The 15,404-nt window shown below is 36.8% G+C and overlaps 1 protein-coding gene across 1 annotated transcript in view; it reads right to left on the reverse strand.

Moving 5' to 3' along the window:
• Nucleotides 1-887: 887 nt before the first annotated feature.
• LOC142107468 (uncharacterized) overlaps nucleotides 888-15,404 on the reverse strand; it is a 50,982-nt gene continuing 36,465 nt past the window's right edge. The window contains exons 18-22 of the mRNA XM_075190908.1: nucleotides 12,507-12,815; nucleotides 10,459-10,773; nucleotides 5,808-5,910; nucleotides 4,018-4,108; nucleotides 888-2,067 (exon numbers count right to left, since the gene is read on the reverse strand). Coding sequence (XP_075047009.1) covers nucleotides 1,834-2,067; nucleotides 4,018-4,108; nucleotides 5,808-5,910; nucleotides 10,459-10,773; nucleotides 12,507-12,815 — 1,052 coding nt within the window. The 3' untranslated portion in view covers nucleotides 888-1,833. The remainder of the gene's footprint in view (nucleotides 2,068-4,017; nucleotides 4,109-5,807; nucleotides 5,911-10,458; nucleotides 10,774-12,506; nucleotides 12,816-15,404) is intronic.

Below are 15,404 nucleotides of genomic sequence, written 5' to 3' on the forward strand. Positions count from 1 at the left end.
TGGCTACCTTTGATAGAGGAGGAGAGATAAGTAGCCTGCGGATTTCAGGGTTAGATTGCTCTGGAAAGGTGGTGAGATGAGTAGCCAGCAGATTGTAGGGTTGGATATATCTGGAAGAGGTGGTGAGAGGCGTAGCTTGCCGGTTGCAGGGTTGGATACCTCTGGAAAGGTGGTGAGATGAGTAGCCTGCAGATTGTAGGGTTGGATATATCTGGGAGAGGTGGTGAGAGGCGTAGCTTGCCGGTTGCAGGGTTGGATGCCTCAGGAAAGGTGGTGAGATGAGTTGCCTGCGGGTTGCAGTGTTGGATACTTCTGGAAAGGTGGTCAGATGAGTAGCCTGATACTGCTGAAACACTTGAGAGCAGACAGCAGGTAAAGGTGGAAGTAAGCTGAACAATGAGCTGCAGAGAACAGAAGCACAGAGATCCACACAGGTGTATAACTCAGGAACTGGATGAATTATGAACTGTGTCTGCGGCACTGGAATGAACAGCAAATTCACAAGTCAGGTACACAGGTAAGTACAACCAGGAACAGGAGTCAAAGGATTGCTTCCTATCAGGTAGAATGACCTGATGATCTGTCTCAGACTGCTGGGCGAGGCTGTCTTTTAAGAAGTAGTGGCAGGTTTAAATAATGCTGAAAAAACGAGTTTAGCTCATCAGGAAGGGAAACAGTTCAAGCGCCACAGTGGCCCCTTTGGTGGCATGGTGGTACTGCAGGCTATATATATATATATATATATATATATCCAGAAAGACCAACGTAGCTCCTGGCAAACAGGAGCTCCAGGAAGCAGATCGTGACAAGGAGCATTGGTCCTAGTCAAACTCATTTTCTCCTCCACCATACAATGTTTGTATATGAATAAAGTCCTTTATTTGCCATGCTCTGTGTTGTGCTTTTTTATTAAAAATAGATTGGTAAGAAGGTAGTTAAAGAGAGGGACTGAAAATTATGTAAGAACATCAACCATTAAGCATTTTAATTACATTATATAGGTCCTCCATCGTCTGCATATGTCTGTACACCAGCACTAACCCCTTCTATAACAATACAATATTGTACAAGCAACCTTAAATCATTTTTTCTATTGATCTCAGGCAAAGACTTGATCTGCTGCCAGTACATTTTATACTCCTACACACTTAAAGCATAACATATAATTTTGAGTGAAATGTCAGAAAAAATACTTAGTTATAAAAGATTACTTAAATGTAATGCTGTAAACTTTATGGGTCCCTTCAACATATTTCCTGTCACCAGCACTGTACTACGGCCTTCTGCTCACTCTGTTGGTGGACAACCTGTAGAACAACAATATGCTGAAAGCTAAAGAGATCAGGAGTCCAGGAGCACGTGCCCAGCAGGAGAGGCACTAGGCACACACAAGACACCAGTCACCAGGTAAGTAAACTTTTGTGAAGAGGTATAACCTCTGGTATCCTACCCAAAGCCGAATTTCAAGATTTGAGTGGAATTATTCTTTTACATTTTTATGAATAAATATGGGTTGGTTAACACATATACTTGTGCCTTTTGCATTAACTCTCTACCCTATGACACCAACATTTGCTCGGTTTAGCAGGATTCTGGGGCTCACAAGTTGCTGAGATCTGTTCCAAATACCTTTTGGTGTTGGTTGACTCTTTCCAAAGATCCCACACGGTCGCTCTATGGCTTTCAGTTAGAGCCACAGTGTTGGGTCTCTCCTGCTACACAGAGCTGTTGTCTAGTAGAACAACTGAACTAGTATGAAATTTGAGGTTTTCCACTAAATTCTCTATTTTATCTGCAATCTCTCTTCATTCAGTATCTTTTCCTTTTGACATTTCATAAAGTTTTCTCATATATTCTCATTATTTGACCTATTCGTCTCTTCTTTTCATTTTTTGTGTGTTTAATCTCTGCATATTCGATCTCCAGCTCGTCTTTAATTATTCTTGGATTTAGGTTTGAGAAGTCAATGTTTACATATTGCACATCTTCATAATCCATTCCCAGTGATCCATCTTCTCGGGGTGATTTTAAAACTTTCTGTGGAGTCTGCTTTGGTAAGATGACGCCCTACATGGTATATAAACATGTTACACAATTAGATGTTCATATTAACTTGATATCAATATTAGAAGGCAATTTAACCAATTGCCAAGCATAAACTATCACATTCATTTAAAGGGAAGTACAGGTAAAGATAATTATTGGTCATCCCCATCAACTTGTGAGCCCCTCAAAATATAGTTTTATTCGTACGTAACTAGACTGTGATAAAACAAGTGGTCAAGAGGTGAACAAATACCACACTAAATATGATCAACATTTTAAAATCTGTTTAGCTGAATATTTGGCTCATCCCACATTTGTGTGTGGAATATTGCAAATATCTATGGAACAGTTTGGCTTTAGGTGTACGGCCTGGAAGTACCTTATCATTTTTGGTCCTCCTGGACTTCTCCCTAATTATGACTTAACTACACCACAGAGCAGTGTCAATGGACTCCATTGAAACCCAACTTTATAAACTCTGTGGATTGCAGAATTTACAAATAAAGTGCAGAATGCTATTCTGCGCAATGTTGAAGCAAATGCAGAACCTGAAGATTGTATCACATGGAGTTTGCGCTACTACGAAGCAGACTTTTCTTCTGCAAAATTATATTTGCACAAAATTCTAACTTAACACTACTCATCTACTCATTGATATGAATGATACATATTCTCTTTACAGTGCTGCAGAATTGGTGGCGTTACATAAATAAATGGTGATGATGAGGATCTCTAAACTGTTTCCTGCTCCCGTAGAAATGATTTGAAAGCAATATTAAGGACATCCTTATGTTGCCTTCTAGTCCAACTTGCGATGGTCAGTGAATGTTCACACATCCAATAGAATAATTTGATGCTAATATATAATTAGAAGAGGAACTAAGATAAATAAAAATAAAATGCTGAAAAAAATGAATAATTACATACCTCCCAACTGTCCCGATTTAGGAGGGACAGTCCCGGTTTCAGTGCTCTGTCCCGCCATCCTGATCAGGGCACCTTTGTCTCGATCAGAGGGAAATTAGAAAGGTAATGCCATGTGCACTGGTGTGCACGGTAATGAAAGTGTTTGGAAGGAAAGGGAGGAGAGGACAGGACAGCCTAGTGCTTTAAAAGCATTAGGCATGTCCCTGGGGGTTGTGCCACGCCCCCTGCACCGATGCCACCTGCCCAAATGTTGAGAGGTATGTAATTGGTAAATGGACTAGAAGGTAACATATAGGTTGGACTTTAATATTACTATCTGTCTTATACTATGCAATGTACTGTATGTATTAAAATAATTATATCAATGAGTAACAAAAAATGGTAAGCCACTACTAAATTGACTATCAATAGGTTAAGAAAATATTGAGTAAAAAGCATTATAACAATAAAAAAGGGTAAAATTATATATAATGATCAATATAAAATAAATGTAGACTCTTCTGTACAAAAGGTTTTATTACACAATTTCGAACTGTACACTACAAAACTTTATTTTTTGACTGCTGTTTTTTTAATGCAAACCAGTAAAAGATTGTTATTTTAATAAGTGAATGTGCACCTTTATAAAATGTAACTGATTGTCCTTCTTTGGGAATTGTACAGGCTATTCCTTCGAATGACAGGAGAAATGGGGTAATTTCTAAGGAGAATATCAGTGAGACAAGCTATGTCTCGCCATTTCCTGCAGAACACTTACATGGAGTGGAGTTTATTTTGTCCTCTACTGTCAAGTGTATTATTATATATTATGACTTGCGACAGACGTGGGAGAAGGAGCCTCTTTCTCTGAGAATTGTCTTCTGGTTTACTGAAGTGTTGAGGTCTGAATTGGTCTCCTGGAGCTCTGGTACCCAACAGTGACTGAACCGATTATTAAATGCCAATGTCTACCGTACTAAAGCTATACTTGGTTAAATCTCCGAGTTGACAAAATTCAAATATCAACCAGCAGTAGAATAATAAATAGTAGACAGGGTTACTTACTTTAAAAGTTACTTCTGAATTGCTGTAGATGGCCTCTATATAATTTACACTCTGGCTTTTTGTGTTTTCTTCCTTCTGTATTCTCTTTCTCCTGAGGACAGAAATCTGAATGAATCCATGAGCAAACCAAGACATTAGGTTGAACATTTCCTACCAGAGGCTTCTGCATATTGAGCCAAACATACCACTACACGATAAAATTAGGCCATAATGTCACAAGTCTTCACATTTTATGACTTCTTGGTAAATTGCATCGTGTCTCAAACACAAAACATCTTTCCTCTGACCAAAAGTATACAGGAAAAAAAGTTTGCATTACACAATGGTTTATTATATTGTGCATATGTGCATTCGAGTTATTCTGCCACTAGTTTCCAGTGTATCTGGTACCAAACATAAATATTTTTTATTTTTGTTTCAATGGATAGCACAAAATAATTCCATATTTGGATAAAATGGGCAAAATGTTAAAATGTCAGTAATGTAACTTTATGAACTGGAATATATATAATATATGAGATTAGGTAAGCAGTTTTTGTAAGATGCACAATAGTAAAAATAGTAAATCATAAATATCCTTAAAACTATATCGGTAAAGACGGAACTGGACTTTTTAATCTCATACTTAACCTTTACATGTTGTTAGAGGTCTACTGCCATCTAGTGTCTAAAGTCACAAATTGTAAAGTTATCAGTGATGTAATAAGTACAGTGGTTTAATTGTGTTATAGAGAGCTAGGAGTACTATCATCTTTACCAACTTGGTATATAATAAACTGTAATTTATGAAGTTTGTTCCAGCCTCCTTGTAACAATACCTTGGGGTAGGGAATGTACACCTCTATTTGTCCCCAGGGATAGAGTGCTTATAGTGTCTACACACAGCCTCTTTGACCCATTCAGACTGGCTTACAATACCCAGAATACTGTTTCATGGGCTCTACCACACTTAGGCAAATAGCCAAATGTAACTATAACACTAATTTATTAAACAATGACAGTTGTAATCACAGCCTTAATTATACCAAGCAAAAAAACATTATATAATTATTATACAAAGTGGTATAAAAACAAAGGGAAAAACATATAACAAACAGAGAGAGCACTAATGGCGACTAGGCACTATAGAGGCATTCTGCCCACTTTAAATCAAAATACTCACAGTCCTGCTGTGATATGTTGTAATAGTACAGCCCAGGTCTCAATCAACTTTAAGTAGTCACACACTGGCACAGAGACCTGCGGATGGGTACTGCTTGTACCTCCCAAGGATCAACACATTGCTTTACAGTTGGAAACAGGCATAGTATGTTGTTTTCAGGGACAGAAATTAGTTTGAATACAGAACGAGAACACAAGTCAATTGAACCAAGTTAATCATTAAAATGTTTTAGGAATGATAACAAGATTATTGGGAAGTTTCCCCATTTGTATAGGCTATAAAAATGTCCTAAAGTGACTATACTTGCATCCACTAGTAGTAGTAGTATAAAAGGAGGAAACTGCAGGCCATATAATATTTTTATAAATATTACTTTATTAAAATAAACATATATATTTATATAGATAAAGAAATATCTTTCAAACACATATTTAACATTTACCTGTTCTCAGATGTAGTGCTAATATCATCTAATGTCTCAACTCATAACTTATTGTGATATCAGTACAGTCAGACATCATATATCAGAAGTATTGCACTATAAATATATGTTTAAGATAATTTGTTAAGTAGGAAATCGGTAGCTATCAAAGCAATCTAAACATTTCAGTATAAAAGCAAGACTTACGTTCTGAAAAGCTTTGTTAATATAACTCCTGCCAATAACAACAGAGCCAAGAAAATCCCTCCACATACTGCAGCAACCATTGGAATTTTAGAAGACATCTGCGCTGTAATTGAAAATAAAACTGAATTGAGTCTAACATTTTTTTAAGCTTACTTTTTTCTTTTAATCAATTTTATTCCCATGTTCCAATAAATAGAAAGGTGTTAGTTTCAGGCCTGGATTTGCATTTTCTGCTAACTTAAGAGACGTTTTCTATACAACCCCTCAGTTCTATCCTCATAACTCTTCACAGTTCAGTTCCGTATGCAATAACTCATAACTTTGTATTAGTGCTTAGGCACCACGGTGACTAAGTGGTTAGCACTTCTGCCTCACAGCACTGGGGTCATGAGTTCAATTCCCGACCATGGCCTTATCTGTGAGAAGTTTGTATGTTCTCCCCGTGTTTGTGTGGGTTTCCTCCGGGTGCTCCGGTTTCCTCCCACACTCCAAAAAAAATACTGGTAGGATAATTGGCTGCTAACAAATTGACCCTGGTCTGTCTGTGTGTGTGTGTTAGGGAATTTAAACTGTAAGCCCCAATGGGGCAGGAACTAATGTGAGTGAGTTCTCTGTACAGTGCTGCGGAAATATAGATATAAATAAATGGTGATTATGATGATAACCAATTGTAAAAGGGTTTCAGCTGACCTACTGGAAATTGGTTACCATGAATAGAATAATCTGGATAGAGGGGTGAGTATATAAGAGAAGAAATGCTCCTTTCTCCAAAGTGCATTTACTAGCCCCTAGGATTTATCCGAACTGGGCTACAACTACCACATTAAATTCCACACATTAATATGTAATAATGTAAATAAAAATATCCCTAAACATGCAAAACTCTACTTATTGTATCCCCACGTATACCCATAGTGTTTATGTATACAAAGAATAAGTTGGGTTGCAGAAAGCTAATGACATACTCCCCACTTTTCATGGTGAAACAAACAAAAGGGATTGAGAGAGATTTAAACTGCTCCTTAGAAATAATTTGCTAATAAATAATTATTATTCAGAATAAGCACAGTTCCTCACTTAATTGATGTTTCCAAATTATTTGTTTACCTAAATATGAGGGTTTGTTAATTTTACTAGAAAAAGATGCAAATAAGTGAAGGGTAACATACAACAGGATTCTATTCTATGGAGGCCGGAAGAGGGACACTGTGAATGGATGTGTATTGGATCTCCAACCTGTTTTTTTGTCACTTTGTCAAGGATGACCCTGAGGTTGAAGAGCAGCATTTTAAGACTGAATGTTTTAAACAAAACTTTACTTAAAATGGACAAAGTGTCTTTATTTAAATATGTGAAAATTAAAATGTCAGAACGTAACGTAAAAACGTGAGCGTGAGCAAAAGTAACAATACCTGTAACAGTAAGTTAAAAATGAAAATAAAGCCTAAAAGCTAAAATTGAAATTAAAATAAATATAAAAATATAAGAAAATATAAAATAATAAATGAAATGCAGAAAAAAAACAATACAACATATGTGGAGAGGATAAATGGGTGCTAAAATGGAATAAAATAATAACTAAAATATTACAGGGATCTCTAAAAGGTATAGGTGATGTTTTTATTTAGGGAAACAATATAATTAGTGAGATTTTTTACATGATAAATACGGATGGATTTAATCCCTTTTGGGTTCTTTCCATGAACACTTTCTGATATTGTTAATGTGTTCTCCTATTCTTGTTTTCTGCTTTCTCTTAGTATGGCCTACATACTGGTAGACACAGCATGTGCATCACTCCTTCGCTATTGTAGGAGAAATGATTTCTAATTTCAGAGACTTTTTCCACTTGTGTTAGACTTAATTTCAATTATGGGTTGGTAGTGTTGGCTTAACTTTATCTACAGTCTGAGAAGGTTCTGCAGTAAAAAAAAAAAATTCTGCAGATAGTCTGCTTTCTCGTGTTTCAAGTAAAGGCATGTAGCTGCTGGTGATGATGTTACTTAAAAGTTTGGCTTTTTATAAGCAATTTTTGGTTGTGGTGAGAGGATATTTCTGATGTCTTCATCCATTTGTATAAAGTGCCAATGTCTCTTTAGGATATCCTCTATACAGGGTTCCAGGTGCTGAGTTGTTATGATATTTGTTGTTCTCCCATGTGTTGTCATCTTCCAATGTAGATGAAAAAAAAGTTGGCACAACTGGGAGCAAATTTTGTTCCCATTGCTGTGCCTTGTATTTGACATGACATGCCTTTTATTTACGTGCGCTTGCCAGAAGTAATTATTTTGTAGGATGTAGTCAATAGTCAATACTGTCCATAATAAAGTTGATTTGTGCATTTGTTAAAGTAGACTGGGTATGGAGATTGTGGTGGGTATTAGTACACCCATCTGCATGATATAAGCATGTGCAAAGTTATTTAATATCACATGTACCTAGTATGCAAGAATTGCAGAAATGTATCTTTAGTTTTTGTAGAATATTGGTTGAGTTTTATTTGAGGTAGCTGTTATGAAATGTTCCTAGGTTTTGCAATAAAAAAAATCTATGTATCCGGATAAATTGGAGGTGATTTCTGCGTTTAGGAATCAGGTGACCTGGTGGCTTCTGGATGTTTTTGTGGATTTGGGCAACTGAACTGGAATGCATTGATTTTCGATGTATAAAAAGTCTAATTATTTATTTGCTAGTTCAAACCTTCCTAGGTGGTCCAATAATTCTACTTTAAACAACTTTGTTGAGGTGGAGGTATTTGACAGGTTTTATTCATGACTACTAGTAATTACCAGGTCTTTGTTGTTCCTTAGTTCTTCTAAGGCTCTTTGGCCTCTGGTTGATGTATTAAATTTGACCTTCCGTGTCCGGTAAATTTCTGATGTCCTTCTGCACTGCTTTGTGGAATGTTTCTAAGAAGGGCCCTTTTAAAAATCTAGAGTAGAAAATTTTCTTCTGTGTTTCCAAATTGGTGTGTATGTGTGAAACAACTTTGCATTATAGCGGAATTTGCTAGGATCGCAAAAGGGGAAGCTGCACAGGGTGTAGAAAAAAATTCAACCAACACTACCAAATCCGTAACAGAAATAATGTCTAACACAAACATAAAAAGCCTAAAAATTACAAACTATATCTTCTGCAAGAGCGGAGGAGTGATACAGAGCCGTAACTTAACATTTTAGCGCCTGGGATGAGAAAGAAAAGTACAGCGCCCTAGCCCTTAATTTTAAATTATTCATAAACTCTGATCCCCTTCAGTGATGCGCCCTGGGCAGTCGTCTCTGTCGCACAGCCATAGTTACGACCCTGGAGTGATATACATGCTGAAGTACCCATGTGGCATCCAGAATATGTGCTGAACTTAGAGAAAGCTGAAAACAAGATTGGGAAAACACATTAACAACATCAAAATCGGTTTAACCATCCAAACTGTTTCCCACCATTATCCACACTGCACATGGAAAAAACCCAAAAGGGATCAAATTTGTCAGTATTCATGACATAAAGAAAAACTGTAATAGATATAATTTTTGTTATGTTAGTGATGATGATTTTACTCAATTTTAGCACCAATCTAAACCTCTATCTGTTTTATTGATTTTTATAATTCTTTTATATTTTTATATATTAATTTTTATTTAAATTTTGCTTAGCTCCTCTTTAGTTTATAAGCTTACAGACAACGTAAATTTTATGCAAACTCACATTTTTACCAAGTTCTAACCTTTTAACTTCCACATATTTAAGTAAAGACTATTTGTCCTTCTAAATAAAGTGTTTTGAACACAGGGAGCATTACAAGACCACCCCTCCACCTCCGAATCATCCTTAACCAAGTCGCAAGATGAAATGTTTTTGGAGACCCAATACAGGTCCACTCAAAGTGTCTCCCACTGGCCTCAGTATATCTGCTTTCCAGCGTGTATTCCAGTCCTACCAGAAAACACTGCTACATGGAGCAGGAGAATAATCAATCATGATTGGAATTGAAGAACTCAGGACATAGTCTGAAAAGAAGCTTTAGCGTAAGAATCACTTTCGTTTCAAAGTCGGATCAGAAGACCTTTCTCTCAAATACATTATTTCAGAAAAGAGCTTTAAACTTTGTCTGTTGTGTTATTTTTATTTTTACTTTACTTTCACCTCTATTTTAAAAAATTTATAGTGATTATATTTCACTTATTATATCCTCATACATTAAATTTTTTCCACAATCCCTTCCTTTTCATTTTTATCATTATCCCTCCACCTCTATATACTGCATCCAAATCATTTTCTATATATAATATTTTTAAGTCTTTTTATTGAAAATTGCATAACACAGCTCTGAAACACCATAGCACGGGCTGCCATTCATAGGCATCTTCCAGCGAAAGGGAACAGGGACTTCTTCCAATTGTCAGGACTTACTAGGCAAACCCGTGACGGGGATTTGTTCACATTAAATATGTTTGATGATATGTCATTATAGCAGATTTTCAGAAGTTAACACATTTTGCATTTTGCTAGAGATAGGAAGTTTAGTATTTACATTTAACCAATCCTTATTATTCTACAAACATAATTTATTCCCAGAAAGCAATTAGAGGATCATTCAGTACCACATAACATAATAACTTATACTGTACACAATACAAAAGTGATCTTTACTTACAGGTCACCTTGACGTTGACTGAAGTCTCAGAATTCCCATGGTTATTGCTGGCTTGACAAGTGTATGAGCCTTCATCGTTGAGTGATATATTAGGAAAATTGAGTTTCCCCAGTGAAGAAGCAGAATGAATGTAAATATGAGACTTCCATAAGAAACTAGCTGCTGGATTACTGTCTGCCGAGCAGCTCAGGATAAGAAATGATCCCTCTGGGGCAAACACAGTGTTATTAACACCCATAGTGCAATTCTTACTGGAAAAGGCATTTGATGACTTGGACTCTGTAAAACACCTTATCTCCAGTCTTCTCGGGGCATCTAAAATAAAAATGTTAAGTATGTTTTATAGAAATACGGAAAAAAAAACCAGATTTATAACTGTGCTTTTTGAAAGCAGGACTTGCAAATAAAATAACACCTCTTATTACTTATTTATTAAAACACATTTAGAAATGTATCCAACAGTAGTAAGACTACACACACAAAATAAACACAACATTTTCATATAATTGTTCCCACATTCATACAACTTTAATTTATTGGTTTGTTCATGGCCTCCTGCAACATGCTATAAAATATATAGTTTTACTTTTCTGGTCTCCCTCTGCTTTTCATACAACTTTGTGAGAGAGGGTTGTTGTTGCTGCCATTTGACATGACACAGCTTAGTTCTGCATTGTATACAATGTGTTACGGAACACAGTTTTTCTGCCATATCCAAAGGTGGAGATGAAAAAAAAATTCTAAACTTTTCTGTGAAATAGTCACTTAGCTCAAAGCCTACCAACCATCCACTTAACCCCCATCTCCTCCGCTCATTCTCCCCTCTCTCCCATTCCCTCAACTGGCTCCTCTTGTGCCTGGTCTGTTTAACCTCCCTTAGGATGTAAGCTCGCATGAGCAGGGCCCCCTCCCCTCCTGTCTCCATACCTGTTCTTCTGCTCCGTGTCTATTGCATCTGCCTGCCTGGAGTTTCTGAAGTATTGGTACTTTTGTTTATTGTTCTGTACTGTTATACCCTGTAAAGTCTACTGTTTGTACTATGTGCGGCGCTGCGGAAACCTAACAAATAAATGATAATAATAATAATAATAATAATAATAATATTTGGCTGTGAAATGTTGCATGTTTTGGATGCAGACTTTGGCGTTAAAGTGAAGGACTTGACCATCGTCATCCCAGGTCTATCTAAAAACCATCAATTGAGAGTGCAAATTCCGTTGAATAGCAGAGCAAAGGCAGAACTAAAAGATTGTATCGCCAGGATTTCACACCTTTCTGAAAAGGTCTGTTTCACTGTTAAACTGGATATGCTCAAAATTTTTCTTGTCTCTATCCAAAGACGATAGAAATAAATAACTAACTGAATGACGGAGTCTGTGCCCACCTTCTGTACCAGAAGGTGAAAGCAAAGCATTCCCCCAAGAACAAGACCCGTCCACACTTAGCTTGGCAGGTTGCTACACCTGGAATCTCAATATACAACCTTTAAATTCCCAGCTTCACTGATCACCTGTTTCTTAGCATTTGTCTATTTTAGACTGCGTGGGCCTACTCAATTCAGATTAATCTGTGAACCATAGTTCCAGTCGGCTCTTGAGATCTAGTTTGTCTTTTGTTCCTGAAAAATGCTGTATCCACTGATCCCTATGTGCTTTGAATATTAATAAACCACAATTTGCAAGTATAGACACAGCTATGATTCACAATAGAACTGGCTGCCAAACAGAAGCCGCTTCCATTGCAAGAGAATGGGCATTCCTCCAGATGCTAGGATTTACTAGGCAAACCAGTGATTAGGATTTGTTCAGCCCTGTCATAGAGGAATATGTGTTATGCCATTATAGAACTGGGAACCAACAGTTTCCAGAGTTATCACCTTTTTGGCAAGATCCATTTTCCTAGAGAAATTAAATTTAGTTTTTAACCTTTAAAGGACTCTTGATATTCTATAAGCACAATGTATTCCCAGAATGCACTTGGGTGGTCATACAGTACAGCCCAACATTATAATGTAGACTGTGCACAATACAATAGTGATATTTACTTACAGGTCACCTTGATATTGACTGAAGCCTGAGAATTCCCATGGATATTGCTGGCTTGGCAAGTGTATAAGCCTTCATCATTGAGTGATATATTGGCGAAATTGAGTTCCTCCATTGAAGAAGCAGGATGAGTGATATGATCAGACTTCCATGAGAAAGAAGCTACTGGATTACTGTGCGCAGAGCAGCTCAGGCGAAGAAGTGATCCCTCTGAAGCATATACGGTATTATTCACATCCACAATGCAATTCTTTCTAGAAAAGACATTTGATGACTCTGTATAACATCTTATCTCCAGTCTTCTTGGGGTACCTACAATTACATTTTTTGTTACATATGTTTTATGAAAAAAATCACAAAATAAACCAGATAGATAGTGCTAGCAGTACTTGAAAATAAAATAACACCTCTTATTATTTATATATTAAAACACACAAATATATCCAGAAGAAATAAGAAGACTACACACTCAAAAAAAAATACTCAACATCTTTTGAAAAAATTTCCCACATTCATGCAAATTTAAATTCTTGGTTTGAACACACCCTTCAGCAAAACACATTAAATATATAGTTTTATCCTTCTGGCTAACCTCTGCTTTTCATAAATCCTTAAAATGTATGAGATACAGTTGTTTAACCTTGCTGCTATTTGACACAAGACAGTTTAGCCCTGCATTGGATAGAATTTTATCCACAAAGCAGTTTTTTTTGCTACCTTGAATTATAGAGGTGAACAAAATTTTCAAAACTTTCTGTGAAATGTTCGCTTAGTTCTTTATTTGGCTGTGAAAGTTTGCAGATTTTTCCAACCGAATTTGGACTTCAGTGTTCTTAGTCTTAATCTACGATCTTCCACGTTCCATCAGGTTAGCATCTACTCTCAAAGGCTTCACGCGTGCCCTTAAGACTCATTTCTTTATTCAAGTCTATCAGTCCTCCTCCTAACTCTCTCCCTAGTTAGTACCACCCTATTTGTGTCTCCCCCTTCCCTTTAGGATGTAAGCTCTCAGGAACAGGGCCCTCTTTCCTTGTGTGCTCCGTCTACTATTCCATCACCCTCTATACCTCTTGGCCTGCTTCCTTAGTTCTATTCTCTTAAGCTTCGGCCTACTTCTCGCTGATTTCTACCATCACTTTCGCTCATTGTCCCAGTAATAATTTGATTTGCATTACCATCTTACCTGTGTCTGTGTATATATTTTTGTTAGTTATTTGTTCTTTTTGTATCATGTTGTGTCATGGCTCACTGTTTTTTGTATGTCATGTACGGCGCTGCGGACCCTTTGTGGCGCCTTATAAAGTAAAGATAATAATAATAATCTAAAGACACCACACAGCAGAATGATATCACTATCGTCATCCCACCTATCCATACTTATAAATTCACAAATTGCAAATTTAAAAATAGAGTGCAGACAAACCATTCTGTGTTGAAGACTGAAGCACCGGTACATCACATCTTGACCTGTTCCACTGTTAAACTTTCTTTATCCAAAGTCAATGAAAATAAACAACTGTTGCCTGGTCTCAGAGTCTGCAACTATCCTCTGTACCAGAAGATGGCAGCAATACATTCCACTAAGATCAGGACCTATTAACTTAACTGGGCAATATTCCCAGTCTACATGCGGAATTAGCATTTTTTTGGTTTTAAGCTGTGTAGGTCATTCGATCTAGACTCTTTTCTGAACCCAAGTTCCAGTCGGTTTCTGAGATCTAGTTTGTCTTCTGCTCCTGGAGTCCACTACAGATTTAACTGTGACTGTGCTACTTCACAATCGTTAGCACAATTTGTTACAGTACATTAATTGCTCTCAGCTTGTTTTCATCATCCCTACTGACCTTCCATGTTATCACCCTTTCTTTATTCTTATGAGTGTTCTTCCATATTCCTTGTTTTTAGTTATTTCTTGTAGTATTGTTCTTATTTTGTCCTTGTATATTCAGCGTATCTTTATATTTTATTAATAAAAGACACGCTCCTATTTCAATCTGTTCTGCTTTAGTCAAAATGGGGTGACATCATTAACTCTAACTGGGTTTTCTTGCAAAACAACTGACACTATAACGATATAGAAGACATTGGTGTAGAATGAGAAAGCTGCATATATGGGCAGCACAGTGGCCTAGTGGTTAGCACTTCTGCCTCACAGCTGGTTTCATGAGTTCAATTCCCTACTATGGCCTTATCTGTGAGGAGTTTGTCTGTTCTCCCCGTGTTTGCGTAGGTTTCCTCCGGGTGCTCCAGTTTACTCCCACACTCCAAAAACATACTGGTAGGTTAATTGGCTGCTAACAAATTTACCCTAGTCTGTGTCTGTGTGTGTGTGTGTGTGTGTGTGTGAAGGAATTTAGACTGTAAGCCTCAATGCGGCAGGGACTGATGTGAGTTCTCTGTACAGCACTGCAAAATTAGTGGCGCTATATAAATAAATGATGATGATGATGATATTGTGTCAAATATGTAAGAAGAAATATAAATTAAAGTTGGCGGAAGTATAAGACCTTTTAAGATATTAATATTTTTTATCTATATACGTTTAAATATATTGGATTATATTTGTACTGGACTTCTACTGCTTCTTATATTGCATTCAATGAAATATACTATTTTCTTATACACTGGTGGCTAACATTGCTGCCTCACAGCAGTGGGGGCATGAGTTCGATTCCAACCAGGTTGCAAACTTCCGTGTGAAGTTTGTATGTGCTCCCTGTGTTTGCGTAGGTTTCCTCCTACAGTCCAAAATCATACTGGTGGGTCAATTGGCTGCTGACTAAAAACAACATGTGTGTGTGATTGTTAGTTAGTTAGTTAGTGCATTTAGACTAAGCTCCAATGGAGCAGAGGCTGATGTTAAATGATAAATATTCTCTGTATAACACTACATAATATATC

Source organism: Mixophyes fleayi, chromosome 11, assembly GCF_038048845.1.
Source record: "Mixophyes fleayi isolate aMixFle1 chromosome 11, aMixFle1.hap1, whole genome shotgun sequence".
In the NCBI taxonomy this organism is placed as follows: domain Eukaryota; kingdom Metazoa; phylum Chordata; class Amphibia; order Anura; family Limnodynastidae; genus Mixophyes; species Mixophyes fleayi.